At 43.3% G+C, this 17,667-nt stretch overlaps 1 protein-coding gene across 2 annotated transcripts in view; it reads left to right on the forward strand.

The window, feature by feature from the left end:
• Positions 1-16,966, forward strand: part of FBXL5 (F-box and leucine rich repeat protein 5) — a 61,779-nt gene extending 44,813 nt beyond the window's left edge. Inside the window, exon 11 of one of the 2 annotated variants that reach the window (XM_077815825.1) lies at positions 9,045-16,965. In XM_077815825.1, the coding sequence (XP_077671951.1) occupies positions 9,045-9,121 (77 nt within the window). In that variant the 3' untranslated portion in view covers positions 9,122-16,965. Of the gene's footprint in view, positions 1-9,044 lie in introns of both variants that reach the window. The other variant, XM_077815827.1, reaches the window with a different exon arrangement.
• The last annotated feature ends 701 nt before the right edge of the window (positions 16,967-17,667 follow it).

Below are 17,667 nucleotides of genomic sequence, written 5' to 3' on the forward strand. Positions count from 1 at the left end.
GTGTATGATGATCAAGGTGGGCCATTTCCAGCATAAATCCAAGTTTAACCAGAACGTCTGGGGGGGGGGAGGTAGGAAAAAGCAAGGGGAAATAGGCTACCTTGCATAATGACTTAGCCACTCCCAGTCTCTATTTAAGCCTAAATTAATAGTATCCAATTTGCAAATGAATTCCAATTCAGCAGTTTCTCGCTGGAGTCTGGATTTGAAGTTTTTTTGTTTTAAGATAGCGACCTTCATGTCCGTAATTGCGTGACCAGAGAGATTGAAGTGTTCTCCGACTGGTTTAGGAATGTTATAATTCTTGACATCTGATTTGTGTCCATTTATTCTTTTACGTAGAGACTGTCCAGTTTGACCAATGTACATGGCAGAGGGGCATTGCTGGCACATGATGGCATATATCACATTGGAAGATGTGCAGGTGAACGAGCCTCTGATAGTGTGACTGATGTTTATTAGGCCCTGTGATGGTGTCCCCTTAATAGATATGTGGGCACAGTTGGCAACGGGTTTTGTTGCAAGGATAGGTTCCTGGGTTAGTAGTTCTGTTGTGTGGTATGTGGTTGTTGGTGAGTATTTGATTCAGGTTGGGGGGCTGTCTGTAGGCAAGGACTGGCCTGTCTCCCAAGATTTGTGAAAGTATTGGGTCATCCTTCAGGATAGGTTGTAGATCCTTAATAATGCGTTGGAGGGGTTTTAGTTGGGGGCTGAAGGTGACGGCTAGTGGCGTTCTGTTATTTTCTTTGTTAGGCCTGTCCTGTAGTAGGTGACTTCTGGGCAAACTGGACAGTCTCTACGTAAAAGAATAAATGGACACAAATCAGATGTCAAGAATTATAACATTCCTAAACCAGTCGGAGAACACTTCAATCTCTCTGGTCACGCAATTACAGACATGAAGGTCGCTATCTTAAAACAAAAAAACTTCAAATCCAGACTCCAGCAAGAAACTGCTGAATTGGAATTCATTTGCAAATTGGATACTATTAATTTAAGCTTAAATAGAGACTGGGAGTGGCTAAGTCATTATGCAAGGTAGCCTATTTCCCCTTGTTTTTTCCTCCCTCCCCCACCCCCCGACGTTCTGGTTAAACTTGGATTTATGCTGGAGATGGCCCACCTTGATTATCATACACATTGTAAGGAGAGTGGTCAGTTTGGATGAGCTATTACGAGCAGGAGAGTGAGTTTGTGTTGGGGGAGGGGGGTGAGAAAACCTGGATTTGAGCTGGAAATGGCCCACCTTGATTATCATACACATTGTAAAGAGAGTGGTCACTTTGGATGGGCTATTACCAGCAGGAGAGTGGGGTGGGAGGAGGTATTGTTTCATGGTTTCTGTGTATATAATGTCTTCTGCAGTTTCCACAGTATGCATCCGATGAAGTGAGCTGTAGCTCACGAAAGCTTATGCTCAAATAAATTGGTTAATCTCTAAGGTGCCACAAGTACTCCTTTTCTTTTTGCGAATACAGACTAACACGGCTGTTACTCTGAAACCTGACATAGAGGAGTGTTTCACTTCTCTAAAATGTGAGCAGTTATTGTCTCAGAATGATAGATATATACTTGCCCAATCCTCTAACCCTTCTCTTTGTACTACCTTGATTGATGGGGCTAAACTGGGGGGGGAAAATCTTGATGGTTAGATGAACTAGTGAGTGTATATACTATATTATTTATATTTTGGTAATCCCCAAAAACTTCACTCAGAATTGAGTCCCATTGTACCTGATGCAGTACAAATTCATATGAAGTTCCTGCTCCTAACGACCTGTATTCTGATATAGTCAAGTTGCAACAAGTAAGTGTAACAAAAGAGGAGGGCAGGAGAGGAGAATGAGGGTAATATTGATGAGATCAGAGTTATATAAGCTAACTGTGCATGATTTGATGGTTCTGAATTATTTAAATATTCTTTAAAAATCAACAATCCCCACTGGCTCGCTGTCTCTTTTGTATATGTAACTTCATCTGTATAGTGCTTTTCATCCTGAAGGCATGTTACTTTAGTTCTGAGGTGGAACTTGGCAGAGCTTTAACAGTAGAAGCAAAGCTCAACTGACAAGTTGAGGTTCTAATCCAATTGCCATTGAAGTTGATGGAAAGACTTGCATTGACCTCAGCTGGAGTTGGATTGGGCCCTAATGCTGGAGATGAAGGTAAATATTTTAAGAAAACCCACCCTTGCTCACTATTCCAATACTTACTTATGCCCTGCATCTCGGCTACTGCACCCTCTTTTCTCAGGCTTCCTCAGTGCTCTCATTGCTTCCCTCCATTGGATCCAGGATGCAGCTGCTCAAATGATCTTCCTTGTCGGTTAATCTGATCATGTCAGCCTCCCCCGTTTAAATTCCTAAGCGATTTCCTGTTCTGCACAATGTCTTTTTCAAAGGCCTGTGCAAACCTGGCTCCTACATCTCTAGTTGCTTATGTCAGTCCCCTCTCTTCCTCCATTCTGCCAGTGATGCCAGCCTTGATGACCTGTTCATGTGCTTTACCTGCCACTGTTTCCATGTCTTCTTCCACTTCCACCCCAATGCATGGAACACCTTCCTAAATCTAGTCTACCAAGACACAACAGTCTCTTCAACTCCTCCCAGCCCATTAAGTCTTGGTTCTTTTATGATGCTCACAAGAAATGAGTTGTCTTATTTAAAAAAGAAACAAACAACAAAAAATAACACCTGAAAACCAAAAAGTGCTGCTTATTGTGACAGAGATGTATGTACATGCCCAAGCTTGAGTAATTTTGCAATCCTACTGCTCTACTACTGGTCCTTACTCTCACTTACTGCATCATACCTAAAATTAGATTATAAAATCTTCAGGGCAGAGACTATGTCCTTCTGTTTGTTCTGTAAAGCATCCAGCACGTTTTTGGAGGCTATGTAAACAATTACTACATCAGGGGTAATTTAGGGAGACAAAATGTAATTGCCTAAATTGCTCTTACTCTTAGGAGAGATGTCATGATCTCCTATACCAGTGGTTCTCAACCTTTACTGACGACTGTACCCCTTTCAGGAGTCTGATTTGTCTTGCATACCCCCAAGTTTCACCTCACTTAAAAACTACTTGCTTACAAAATCTGACATAAAAGTACAAAATGTCACACTTTATTACTGAAAAATTGCTTGCTTTTTCTCATTTTTACCATATAATTATAAAATCAATTGGAATATAAATATTGTACTTGCATTTCAATATATAGATCAGTATAAACAAGTCATTGTCGGTATGAAATTTTAGTTTGTACTGACTTCGCTAGTGCTTTTTATAGAATCATAGAATATCAGGGTTGGAAGGGACCTCAGGAGGTCATCTAGTCCAACCCCCTGCTCAAAGCAGGACCAATCCCCAACTAAATCATCCTAGCCAGGGCTTTGTCAAGCCTGAGCTTAAAAATATCTAAGGAGGGAGATTCCACCACTCCCTAGGTAATGCATTGCAGTGTTTCACCACCCTCCTAGTGAAAAAGTTTTTCCTAATATCCAACCTAAATCTCCCCCCACTGCAACTTGAGACCATTACTCCTTGTCCTGTCATCTGCTACCACTGAGAATAGTCTAGATCCATCCTCTTTGGAGCCCCGTTTCAGGTAATTGAAAGCAGCTATCAAATCCCCCCTCATTCTTCTCTTCTGAAGGCTAAACATCCCCAGTTCCCTCAGCCTCTCCTCATAAGTCATGTGTTCCAGTCCCCTAATCATTTTTGTTGCCCTCCGCTGGACTCTTTCCAATTTTTCCACATCCTTCTTGTAGTGTGGGGCCCAAAATTGGACACAGTACTCCAGATGAGGCCTCACCAATGTTGAATAGAGGGGAACGATCACTTCCCTCAGTCTGCTGGCAGTGCCCCTACTTATACATCCCAAAATGCCATTGGCCGCCTTGGCAACAACGGCACACTGTTGACTCATATCCAGCTTCTCATCCACTGTAACCACTAGGTCCTTTTCTGCAGAACTGCTGCCGAGCCATTCAGTCCCTAGTCTGTAGCGGTGCATTGGATTCTTCCGTCCTAAGTGCAGGACTCTGCACTTGTCCTTGTTGAACCTCATCAGATTTCTTTTGGCCCAATCCTCTAATTTGTCTAGCGCCCTCTGTATCCTATCCCTACCCTCCAGCGTATCTACCTCTCCTCCCAGTTTAGTGTCCTCTGCAAACTTGCTGAGGGTGCAATCCACACATCCTCCAGATCATTTATGAAGATATTGAACAAAACCGGCCTGAGGACCGATCCTTGGGGCACTCCACTTGATACCGGCTGCCAACTAGACATGGAGCCATTGATCACTACCCGTTGAGCCCGACAATCTAGCCAACTTTCTATCCACCTTATAATCCATTCATCCAGCCCATACTTCTTTAACTTGCTGGCAAGAATACTGTGGGAGACCGTGTCAAAAGCTTTGCTAAAGTCAAGGAACAACACGTCCACCGCTTTCCCCTCATCCACAGAGCCAGTTATCTCGTCATAGAAGGCAATTAGAGTAGTCATTTATGTTGATGTACCTCCTGGAAGACCTCTGCGTTGTACGCCTGGTTAAGAACCACAGTCCAAAGCTGAGCATAATCAAGACCACAACCTTTTTAGCCGGTGTAAGGGCTTAAAGAGTTAGCCATTGTGTCCCAGCAGCATTCTCATTTGGATAATACATTCTCTTTCATTAAATCTGATTTGCAGTTTCAGTTGGATATTGTATTCTTCATTGCTTATTGAAAACTCGTTAGCGGTGTTGCAGTGTCCTACATTCCACTCCAGAGGCAGCTGCATTCTGTGATTGCTGAAGTTATTCTTATATCACTTCAGTGTTTCTCAAAGTAACTGCAGGAAAATTAATACTTGGCAATAAACTAAACTGTTTGTTTAAAATAACTTAAGTATTTCATACTTTCTCTTCTCATCACTTTATCGTGGATTATTTTGGGGAAGATGTGTTCTGGAATCGTATTGGGGAAAAATCCTCATTCTCAGTCTATTTCAACACACAAAATGGACTCTGAAGTATGGTATTTAGCACATTGTGAATGATGCGGACTTCTCTTTGTCATTTATGGCATGCAGAGGGCTTTACTTTCAACCACAACCAATTTTCAGATCCTTTTTTCATAAATGATGCTGCCTGTCCACTGCAGGAGAGTTCCACTCACTAGATTTGGGGGCTCTTTATAGAGGGCCTGGTGGGTCAGTTCTGTAGGTGCATTTGGAGATTCTCACTTTAAGGCCTGGTCTACACGCAGGTTTTGTATTGGTATAATTGCATCCACGCTAGCCCTTGGGGTTTATACCACCAGGAAAAAAATTGTATGGTTAAATGGCAAGATTCAAGAAGCTATTTGAGCCAAACAGAGATCCTTCAGAAACTGGAAATCCAACCTAAATTAAGCCAACAGAAAGGAACATAAACTATGGAAGATAAAATGTAAGATTGAAATTAGGAAGGTAAAGAGGTAATATGAAGAGCAAGTAGCACACATAAATGGTACTCAGATACAGTGATCCTAATTAAAGAAACAAACAAGAAATTCTTTAAGTATATCAGAACCAGGAAGAATGGGAGAGAATCTGTGGGTGGTTCTTCCAGTGCTTGCTCATGTCGATTCCATTCTAGGGGTGTGTGCGACCAAGTGCACGGCCGCTGGAGATTTTTGCCTTTTCAGTATCCGTAGGGTCGGCTGTAGCACCCTCTTGAATGCCACACCCATGCGTCAGTATGTTAGGCGCTGCCAGCCTTACGCCCTCTCAGTTCCTTCTTATTGCCGGAGCTGGGTAGTCGGAGCACCTTTCCTTTGTCTTGCAAGAGCTATCATCAGTCTTTGAGCCTTAAGGCTTTCTAAATAGTTTTTTTACAGTAGTTAATTAATTAGCATAGTTAAGGATAGAGTCCCAGCAAGGACTTCACCCCAGGTGGGGCATGACCCGGTCTCTGGGTTTTAAGTCCTGCTCTGATTGTAACAGGCTTATGCTTAGTGACCCCCATAACAGCTGCCTCAAATGCTTGGGGGAATCACATGTGAAGAAGTGTCACATCTGTAAGAACTTTTTCATCCCGGAACTCAAAGAGCGAGACATCCATTTGAGGGCCCTCCTCATGGAGGCTGCTCTCTGCCTGGCATCCGAGCCTTCCCGGCCAGACTCTGCCCTGAGCAGCTTGGCCTCGGTGCGCAGTGTCTGGACCCAGTTCAAGTCAACAACCCACGGAGCCCCATGTCAGCAAAGAGTCAGTATAGGAGGACCGACTAAATATAACTTAATTGGAATTTCAGCTGTTTCACTTTGTCAAAGACCTTCAATAGGCTATGAAGTACTTACAGTGTTAGAGGGAAAATACTGTCATTGATTAGGAAATGGCTAAGAAACAGAGTAGGAAAAAAGAGTTAGTTTTCAGCATGGCTTAAGGTTAGTAGGGTACCTTAAAGTTACTGGGACCAGAGGTGGATTATGGTTTTGTGGGGCCCTAGGACAGGGCAAGTGGGGACTCCTCCCCACGTCTTCCGCCTGCAGTCCCAATCGGCCCCCTGGCACTTCTGCCGGGGAAATGGGATCGGGGCATGGAGGCAGGAGCTATGGGTGGGATGCGGGGGTGCCCCAATTGGCCGGGGGCCCCAGGCACAGGCCCTGTTGCCCCAGGCATGGGCCCTGTTGCCCCAGGGGCTAATCCACCACTGAGTGGGACTATTCTTGTTTTTAATATAGTTGCTAATGATTTGGAAAATAATGAGGTGGTAAAATTTTCAGATGACACTATTTAAGTTAATCAAGAATAGAGGAGATTTTGAGGAACTACAGAGGGACCTAACAAAGCTAGGAGAATGGGGGAGTGCAGTATCAGATTAAATTGTTTTGACAAGTGAAAGATAATGTACTTTGGAAGGAACACTTGGAACTACTCATATATTTGCTGGGTTTTTTATTAACTGTAACCACTCGGGGACAAAAGCAAGCAGTGTTAACATGCGTGAAGAATAGGCTGGAAAACAATATTGAAAGTATACTAATGTCATTTTATAAACTAATGGTACGGTCTCACCTGGAATCCTGTGGTTCTGGTCACATTCTCTCAGACGAGGTCTAGCAGTAATAGTAGGGGTTCAGAGATCATCTAAAATGATGTGTGGCCACAGACTTTACCTCGGGGCAGTGGCAGGAAAGCAGTGGGTACATACTTTAAAGGTGTTGCTGCCCAGAGTATGTTTTCTTCTTCCCCCAACCAACTATCCAAAAGGCACTGTTTCCCTCCTCCACTGCTAAAAGCTAGAGGGTCCCTCACAGTAAGTGCTTAAGATTCAAGGGTCAAGATATGGCACAGTGATTAGGAAGTTTACATTTACTGTAAAATGGCTCTTTGTCATTTTACCTTTTCAGGTCATTGTCTTCCCAGTGATACCTGTTGTTTGTTGATGAACACAAGTTTTTGTTTTCAGCACCGTGGAGCCAGTATCCTGCAGACATGTCAGGTGGATTTTATTCTGCCTTATGCATGAATAAAATTGCTAGCTAAACTCTTTACTCCATATTCTTGCTTGTTGGCGTACAGTATGAAGCAGAAAACAGATTTCTAGACACCAGGTTTTGCTTTCAGTGCTGGAACCTACAAAAATCATTTTACTTGGAAGCTTGTTACTTTTAACTTAAGTTACTGTTTGAGAACAAATGGTGTCAAAGACACTCAAATGCTGCTGTCAGTGCATAACTTTTCTGACTGTAATCACATTCTAAAATGTATTAAAAATACATGATATCTCGTGTTTTTGTTTATATTTTCAGTGTATTGAGGGGAAGAGGTGGGTTGTTCTGGAGAGCTTTGCACAATCTCACACAATTTAAACTGAACGTGTGTGGTTGCGTTATGTTGGAAGCCAGACTTAAGTGAATCTCAATGGAAAAAAAATTGTACATGTCTCTGAAAGGGTAAAATAAAATAATACAGCCATCTCAGATGAAATCCTGTAGTGTGAAAGGTAATGCAGTCAGATTGCTTTCTGTGTTATATGCTATTTTTGATATTTTAATTTAAAGGTGTAACGGTAAGTGAAAGTAAGTGATGCTGGGGTAGAATTTCAATACTAGTGTTTCCTATCTGAATTCATGCAACGTCTGCATGAGAGAAATACAAATGTATAACTTATGAACAAATGACAGATTCTTTAGTTTGGGTAGATCTGAAAATCCATTAAGATCAACAGTACTACTAGTTTGCATTTTTTTATTCTACAGTTTTTGTATGACTACATATGTTTATATGTTAGCTGTAAGGTTATTTTCTTGCAAGGTTGAGTAAAGTTACATTTCAGGTTTTTTAAGTTTATTGAAGTTGACCAGGGTTACATTTTCAATTTATTTTTGCGTTCTGACAGTGCCCTAGTTTTTTTTCTTCTAAAAAAATTAAATGTAACTTGCAAATAATCTTCTGTATACTTTAATATGTTTGGAAAAGAAATCATGATCTAAAAGCATTCTAAAGGGTGAGGATGCTTTCTGTATGGTCTTGAATGTCAAGTGAGAATTCAGAGGTCTAGCTAATTATGGAAGCATTTCCCAGAAAAAGTTCCAGGCTAAAATCTGCATCCACATAAACAGAACAGGTTTTGAAGAATGTGTATTTGTATAGTGCCACAAGGTTAACAAAGCAGCTTGAGTGATTTAAAAATGGAGGTTAAATGTGTATTCTGAAAATATCCCACTCCTGGCTGCTCATTTTTGGCAGAATGGATATTATTAAATTTGCTGACCCGAAAATGTTGCACATTTCAGCCTGCATTTTGTGATCTCCGAATGTATGTTATTTGGGTGGGACTAAGGCACCGGCCAAGGCATTGTGTGAAGATTTTTCCAGTGCAAAATCCGAAGTATTCAGTGAGATGCATTTAAACAAGGATACTGATGAAGATTTTTTTGAGAATTCTTCAATTCTAAATCTACATTCCTTGGTGCAAAATTAGCTAATTCATAAATAACTAGGTTGCCAGGACAGTCCTAAAGATGAACAAACCCTATTTTCCTCCTTTCACATTTGTTCTGTTTTTATGCAGGTCCTCATGCTGAAACCGCCAGTGGATGCCAGAACTTGCAGTGTGGTTTTCGGGCCTGCTGCCGCTCTGGTGAATGACCCTTGACTTCTGATCTTTCAGTCTACTTCATTTAGCTGAGCAGGCTTCCTTTCATGCACTTTACTTACAGTCCACATATTGTGTTAACAATCCCTTTTGGAGCGTGATTTATTCTGCTAGACCCATCCTCGCCCCACAATTTACAATCTTAATTCTGAGTAAACTGTACAGTGTTGTAACGATCTATCAAGTTTCATTTTGGTTTTAAAGGTGTTGGGTTTTATTTTACTAAATGTATTGGGGATGGGGAAATGCTCATCAGATTTTTTTTCACAATGCCAGTTTTCTCAAAGTTTGGCACTTATACTTCGTTAATTGGATTATTTTGTATTAAGTGAGTGGGATTTACGGTCTTTCATTTTTTAAATCCACAAGTACAATATAAAGCTTCGCAAATAATTTGAAATGTATTTTTTTGCATTTTGATGATGTACATCTTTAGATGTGTTGTTGCTTCCCATTTCCCAAAATCCTTCCTTTATACTGCAAAATTAGGGGAAGTTGCTCTTTCCTGTAGCTGCTTTTTTTTTTTTTTTTGTATTTGGGCTTGAAAAGTATATTCAAATAAAACATTCCCATTGACACCACAGTTTTACTTAGCATTTGAAATCTATATAATTTTAAAATGTAATGACAAAATGTACAATGTTGTCAGGCCAATGAATACTGCCCACTTTATGTAGTGGCTCCACAAATCATTTGTATATGTGCTGTATTTACAGAGCAACCCCTTGGGACCCCACATCATCTCCCATTATAAAACCTGTTAAGATGCTGAATTTTGAAAGGGATTTTCAAAGAATTAAATTTTTAACCATATGAACAAATGTAAAAATAAACAGAGCTTTGAGGATTTTGATGGTGATGAATAATCCACTTTGACTGGAATGCAGGGAATCCAACTGCTGACAAGTGTACATTGGAGTGAGGTTAGGAACCAAATCTTCTGTTAGAAACAAGATCTATAATTTTTATTAATGTGTTACAGGAAAAGATAAAGCATTAATAAATACACTATGTTCTGTATTTACTTACTGCGTGTTACTAGTACCCAAGATTTGAAGGAAGTCTCTCCCTCCGCCCCCAAGCAGTTCAAATAAAGAGGTTACTTTGACTTCTTCATTTAAGTCATGTGTTAAATGTAGGTGGATGGAAGTGGTGATTTAATAATTCCTTGGAGCTGGCAGGCAGAAATTCCCAGGGAGTCACTGTGTCTAGTGGCTTGTACAATCATGTTGTTATCTGAATTGTGCTGCTGACCTACAGTGTGAATTTCAGTAACTCATGGACCCTCATACATCCCAATTTCCCCATCTGTTACTACAGGAGGAAGGTACTTACCTTTATAAAGTTCTGTTAGAGCCTTTGATAAAGATCCTGTACAAGTTCAAAAGGCCCACCATAGTTTATAAATGACCAGTGACAGATGATGAGGGAGGGAGAAGATGGTTAGAACCATAGATGGCAGAAGTCTTGTACAGTTGTACTGATTATGAATGAACAATTTTTGAAGTCTTCTTCTGTGCACCTCTAACAACCAGAGAGGTTTCTTTGACTCCACCATAGCATGCCCTTCGCTGGTGAAGGCTAGCAGTGAGGCAGTGGTTCCATTGTTGGTTGAGATTGTAAATACTTTCCTATTGGAGAGGGAGGGAAGAGCAGGTTATCAGCATTTTTAAGGAAGCTATTGGGAAGCCTTTGTTCAAGAAATCTACTCTAGGCTGACAGCTTCTCTAACAGTGTCATTTATAGCCCTTTTGGCTGGCCGGGCTGCTGAATGTTTGGGTCCTCAGCACTGCACCCTGGTGTTTCCCTTCCACAGTCAGTGGAAGTGGGGCAGGTGCTGTTGCATTCTGTGCTCCCAGAGCTCATCACTCTCCACTTCAGCACCGTCAGCTACTTTGGTACTTCTGCGGACCTTGGGGTCAATGCTGCTCCTGCCACTGGGAACAACAGAATTATACTCTGTGCTGTTGGCACCATTTCCACCATCTGGCACCACTTCCTCCCTTGTTTTGGGTGTTGTGAGCCACACTGTTTACTTGCACCACTTAGAGCTTGCTTCACTTTTATTCCTGGAAACTCGAGACTCCTTGGGGTTGAGGTTGGGATCCTCCTTCTCCTGCTCTCCATGGCCTGGTCCACATCACGGGCCGTTAATGGAGCACCATGGGTCCAAGATTGGTACTCGTCTCACAGTCAGAATGGGGGCCCCTGGCCTAGCGCCTACTCGCCACCAATGCTCTATCCATATGCCCAATAGCCCCCATGGAATCCATGGCATGCTCCTCGGTCACAGAGGTTGATCTCTTCAGAGTACTCTAAGATGAGATCACCGGGCAGGTCAGTGGTAGGGACAGTTGATCCAGTGCAGGTTCAGGCATCATTGAGCCTTGCCTTTTCAGAGCCTCTGGAGTTGTTCTGTCCAGGTCTGCCAGTCTAGGAGTGGTATCTGGCCCTGGCACAGTTAACTGCCGCCTCTTCACCTCCAGATGATTCAGCAGAGCCTGGTTCTTCCTCTCCTTCAGTGCCTGAGGACTTAAAGGCCTACCAGGACCTTTTATGGTATGTGGTTACTTCCTTGGACCTTCAGTCAGAGTCTCTGCAGAAGTATTCCCCTAAGTTGTTGGATATTCTGCAGCCATCTCCCCTTGGGAGAGTCAACCTCCCTATTAATAATGTGTTCCTAGAACCAACAAAGGTTCTTTAGAGCATGCTGGCTTTGGTGTCCTCTACTGCATGGTGTTTGAAGAAACATTTTGTCTCCGTGCAAAGATCTAAGGACTTTTACTTCCATCCAGTGCCAAATTCCCTGGTTGTAACTGTGGTGAACGAGGCAAGGCAGATTTAAGTCCACTGCTAAGGACAGGCACTCTAAGAGGATGCACTTAATGAGTAGAAAGATCTATACCTCCTCTTTCTTGCAAATGCATATTGTGAACCAGCAGGCATTGTCCAAAGATGATTTTGTGAATAGGACGTTTGTCTAAGTTTGTCTAAGACCTGAAGCCTCCAGGGTGGAATTTTGGGCATTCATCACCAAATGCTGCTTGGTGGCAAAGACACGATTGAAGTCCATGCTAGATGTCATGGACACTTCGACCAGAGCAATGGCCTTGGTGCTGACTGACCAGGAGAAGGACATCCTGGATGCATTGCAACTGATATGCAGCAGGCTGTAGAGGATTTGCCCTTCGGCAGCCGAGCGTTCTCTTTGGACAAGACAGATGAGACTCTGCACTCCTAGGATTCTAGGGCTACTTTACGTTCCTTGGGGGTTTATACACCAGCAGTGCAAAGGCGCCACTATGCTAGTCAGCAGCAGCAGCAATACTGTTCGTAGTGCACCTTTGGGCAGCCTTCCCTCCGCTGAGACATCAAGACTACCCCAGAAAGGGGCTTAGGTCCCAGAGGAGGAGACATTCAGGTCTGGGGTTCAATCATTCAACACACCCTTCTACTGTATCCCCAAGTGCCCATTTTGACTCCTTTGTCCAGAGCAGTGGTTCAGTCGCCACACCCTTTACTCCAGCCCTTCAGTTCAGGGACAGACTGGCTAGTTTTCACAATGCTTGGGGCTTGATTGCCACCGACACCTGGGTCCTAAGCACCATTAGATTGGGCTGTGCGATCCAGTTCCTCTCCACCCCACCCTCCCCTTTCCTCTTCAGGCACCCCTCTCAGAAGATACTGCTCCTCAGGCAGGTCTGCTCTCTACTGGCTTTGGGAGCTGAGGAGGAAGTTCCTCCGGAACACTGGGGTCAAGTCTTCTATTCTGGTACTTTCTGGTTCCCATATCTAAAGGAGTGGTAAGACCTATTCTCGACCTTCACAGCCTCAACAAACGTATCAGGTACCTGAGGTTCCAAGTAGTCGCCCTATCGATTATCCTCCCTGCATTGTCTCAGAATAACTGGCTTGCTGCTAAGGGCTTTCAGGAAGCCTATTTTCATGTGGCAGTTTTGCTGAGCCACAGAAAATTCCTCTAGTTCATTGTGGACGAGCACCATTTTCAGTATATGGTGCTTCCTTTCGTCCTCTCTTCTGCCCCCCAGGTTTTTACACTATGCATGTTTGTAGTGACAGCGTTCCTCAGAAAGAAGGGAATCCATATCTAGACAACAAGGGGCAGGTCCGGGGAGGAAGCTCTCACATACACACTACACTACACTGCACTTGACTGTCTAGGTATTCTACTAAACACTAGGAAGTCAACTTTGGTTCTCACTCAGAAAATTGAGTTAATTTGGACCTAACACTCTAAGTTTGAGGGTGCGTTTTCTGGCAGTTCATCACCTTTCCTTGGGTCTGCAGTCTCAGCCTTCCACAACAGTTCAGATATGCCTGAGTTTCTTGGGCCACATGTCCACTTGCATGCAGGTGGTCCAGTTTGAGTCTTCGCCCCCTTCAGATGCGACTCAAGACAGTTTACCATCTGACTCTTAACCCCTTAGACAGATTGGTGGTCTCCCTCTGCTGATCCTGGACTCCTTGCAGTGATGGACGCTTCCAGAGGATGTATATTCATCTGGCCCTTACCAACCAGGTCTGTTGTCACTGACACCTCCCTTATGGGTTGGGGAGTGCATCTGGGGTCACTGAAAGTTCAGGTTCTGTGGTTGGAGCAGGAGGCCTGACTGCATATCAGTGTGCTGGAGCTTCAGGCCATCTACGATGCCTGTTGCACCTTTCTGGACTGTGTCGGGCTCAGTGGTTCACATACTTACCAACAATACTTCTGTAATGTATTATGTGAACAGGCAAGTGGGAGCATACTCCAGAGTGCTTTGCCAGGAGGCAATCAGGTTCTGGCAGTTCTGCTTTGAGGAGAGTATCACTCGGATAGCCAGTCACTTGCCCAGGCTCCAGAATCATCTCGTGGACCATCTAAGCAGGAATTTTCTCCTGAATCAGGAGTAGTTCCTAAAGGCAAGTGTCCTGTGGGTCATCTTTGCAAGTCGAGGCATTCCAATAATCAACTTGTTGGCTACAAGAGACAACAGGAAATGTCTGTTCTGCTCTTGAGGGAGCTTCAGTCTAGGTTCCCTGACAGATGCCTTCTGTATCAGCTGGCATTTGACTCTCCTGTACACTTTTCCTTCAATCCCAATTATTCACAGGTCATCCTCAAGCTGAAAGTGGATTGGGCTCATTGCCCCAGCATGGCCGAGGCAGTGCTGGTTCTCCGATCTTCTGACACTGTTGATTGTCTCCTATATCCCTTCCTCTCCATCCCAGCCTACTCTCACGGAATCACACCTTGCATCCCGCACTTGGCTCCCTGCATGTCACTGCGTGGCTGCTTTGTGATTGAATGAGGAAGAGCATTGTTTGGCGTCTGTTCAACAGGTGCAACTCCATAGTAGAAAGCCCTCTATGAGAAAGGCCTATTTGGTGAAATGGAAGTGGTTTTCAGTGTGGTGGTTGGCCCACAGAGTTTAACTGAACCTGGCTTCTATCCAGGGCATGTTGGAATACTTGCTGCATCTTCAGTCGTTGGGCCCTGCACTTGAATCATTGAGGGTGCATCTGGCAGTGATTTCAGCTTTTCATTCCCCGCGCTCTTAGAAGATGTCTTTTTTTCATAATGCCATGGTAGCAAGATTTTTCAAAGGGTTTGTCTCGATCCTCTGGTCCGAGAGCTCGTTCTTCTGTAGGACCTTAACACAGTCCTAGGGGCCTTGAAGGAACCTCCATTTGAGCCTCTGGTATCGTTCCTTTCTGCTTTTGTGTCAGAAAACTGCATTTGTGGTGATAACATCTGCAGGGGGAGTCTGTGAGTTGCAGCCTCTGATGGCAGAGCCTCCTTACACACAGTTCTCCAAAGACCAAATGACTTTATGACCGCACCCCAAATTTTTGTCTAAAGTGGTCTGTTTCTTTTGAACCAAGTCATATATTTACGTAAGCCTCCTTTATCTCCAGAGGAGCTGCTTCTCCATAGATGTCAGCACTAAAACGTTCCACGCTTTGCCTCGTCTGTTTAGGTCATATGCTGATCATATGAAGTGGCAAGAGGTCTCTTCACAAATAATCTCTTAAGTGGATAATATCCTGTATCAAAGTTGCAAATGAAATAGCTTAGACTACGCCCTGTCAGCAGGTGTGAGCTCATCCTACGAGGGAGTAAGTTACATTAATAGCATTCTTCAATGACATCTCAACATTGGACATTTGCAAGGTTGCCATATGGTCGTGAGTACATATATTTACAAACCATTATGCCATTACTGCATCATCCAGAGCTGATGCAAACTTTGGGATGGCAGCCCTGCAATCCTTGTTTAGATAGACTTTGAGCCTCGCCACCTGTGAGTACTGCTTGTGAGTTACCTAAGTGGAATACACTGCTGCATCTACTTGAAGAAGAAGAAATGGTTACTTGCTGTAACTATGGTTCTTTGAGATGTGATGCAGATGTCTATTCCACAACCCACTCTCTATCCCCTGTGAAGACGTGTATTCCACAACCCATCCTCCATCCCCTGTGCAAAGGAGTCTAGTCTTTGGGCGTTCAGTGCAAGGCAGCACTACCTCATGTAGCTAAGGGAGGGGCTATGAGCACAAGCGCCACCTCTTGCAGTTTATTTCATAATTAGATGGTAAAAATGAGAAAGTAAGCAATTTTTCAGTAAGTGCGCTGTGACTTTTTTTTTTTGTATTTTTATCTCTGATTTCGTAAGCAAGTAGTTTTGGGGTACGCAAGATAAATCAGACTCCTGAAAGGGGTACAGTAGTCTAGAAAGGTTGAGAACCACTGCTCTGGCTTACTGACATGCAGTAGAAGTCACCTGCTGTGCTTTGACGTACTCCTGTCAGCAGTAAGTCAGTGCATACTACAGAACTTCCAGTGTGAGGCAGTAGGGTCCAAACAGCTAGCTAGTACACAGCAGGCTAGAGTGCCATAGCTTTACACCCCAGCTTGCCATGCACTTAAACTGCTGTATAGAAGACTCCTCAGTTACCCCTGGGGGAATTCTGCACCACTGTGCACATGCATAATTAATGAACTGCGCATACTTTTAATTTTTTGCACAAAAAAACTTCTGCTGAAATGTTGCTGCAGTTCTGCTTTTTGCCCACCAGAGGGTGCTGTGGCAATAGAACACAGCAGTCGCTCTCAGCCAGCTAAGGAAGAGAGAGAGCCTGCAGAGCCTTCTTCACAGTACCTGTAGGGCCAGGTCAGGAGACGAGCCATTGGGAGACAGACAGTGTGGGGTGCTGGGGGGTCAGACTGGCTCATAAGGGCTAGTGGGGGAGGATAGAGTGGGGCAGGGACTGAATGGGAGTGGAGGCGCAGGACCACATTGTGATGGGGGAGTGACTGAGTGGGGGCACAGAGACACAAGGGGATGGGGGTAGTGAGTGTCTGACTGGGGGTGGAGGGACACACGTGCTTGACTGAATGGGAGAGGATGGGAGTCAGCCTGGGTCTGCATGAGAGAAGCTTCCTAACAGTCCTGTCCCTTCCCCCCACCTCCCCCCAAAAAACCTGTTCCATACTTTTTCCCCACCCATACCTAACAGCCCTCCAAGTTCACACCCAGGCTCCTCTTCTCCTCCTGACTCTCCCCAGCCTTTGACTGCTTCTGTAGGATGTGGTAAATATGGTTCTGTATTATAGTTTAATTATTACTCAAAGTTCTGTATTAATATGCCTAGTAAGGAATCTATTCATCTAAAAACATTTTCTGAATCTTTTTTGTTGTCTGCATTGTTAGACATACTTGCTGCCAAGTATTTTGAAATAAATGACCAAAAATAATTGAAACAGTTGTTATTATATTGTTATTTTGACAAATAAAATATGCAGAATTTTGCAGAATTCGAAAATATTGTGTGCAGAATTTTTAATTTTTTGTTGAAGAATTCCCCCAGGAGTAAACTTAGTGTTACTGCAGTATTTAGGCTATAAATATCACAAAAATATTTCTAACAAGAACTACAGGCTTATGGAATGCTTTCCTGTAGGAAAGCTCTAGAAGGCCCATTGTGTGGTATATTAAAATCTACATGGCACAAAAAACAATATTTCCCTGGAGTAAGGAAGAAACTCAGCAGCTAGTTTATTCTATAATTGCCCATTTTGGAGATTCTTCTGCCTTCTCTTAAGCATCCGTTATCAGTTGCTGGATACTGGACCAGTTGGCGGATACTGGACAACATAGTGATTCCTATGTTCCTAAAATACTAGGGAAAAATCCTGTGTTGGCAGGGAGATGGATTATCGCATCCCTGTCCTTTTAGATTCTGCGATATCGTCAGATAAAATTGCTATACTTGGCTTCTTGACTGCCCTGGTTTGTTTCTGATGAATATATGTTCTCGTTTTAGTTGATGTCTGGGTTCCAACCTCACTTCCTTTCATCTGTAGGTTTAATTACTAGTTTCTCTGTTGTTCTTCATTACAGCTAGTTTAGCAGAAATATTAAAAAATACAAATTCTCTGGTTCAGAAGGGATTTTTATCATTTGAGTGGCTCTGTGTATTCCCACTTACAGATTTCTGCCATTTTGTTGTGCCTTGCAGTTAAACCTTCAAGTTG

The sequence above is a fragment of the Eretmochelys imbricata genome, chromosome 4, assembly GCF_965152235.1.
Source record: "Eretmochelys imbricata isolate rEreImb1 chromosome 4, rEreImb1.hap1, whole genome shotgun sequence".
Classification (NCBI taxonomy): Eukaryota; Metazoa; Chordata; order Testudines; family Cheloniidae; genus Eretmochelys; species Eretmochelys imbricata.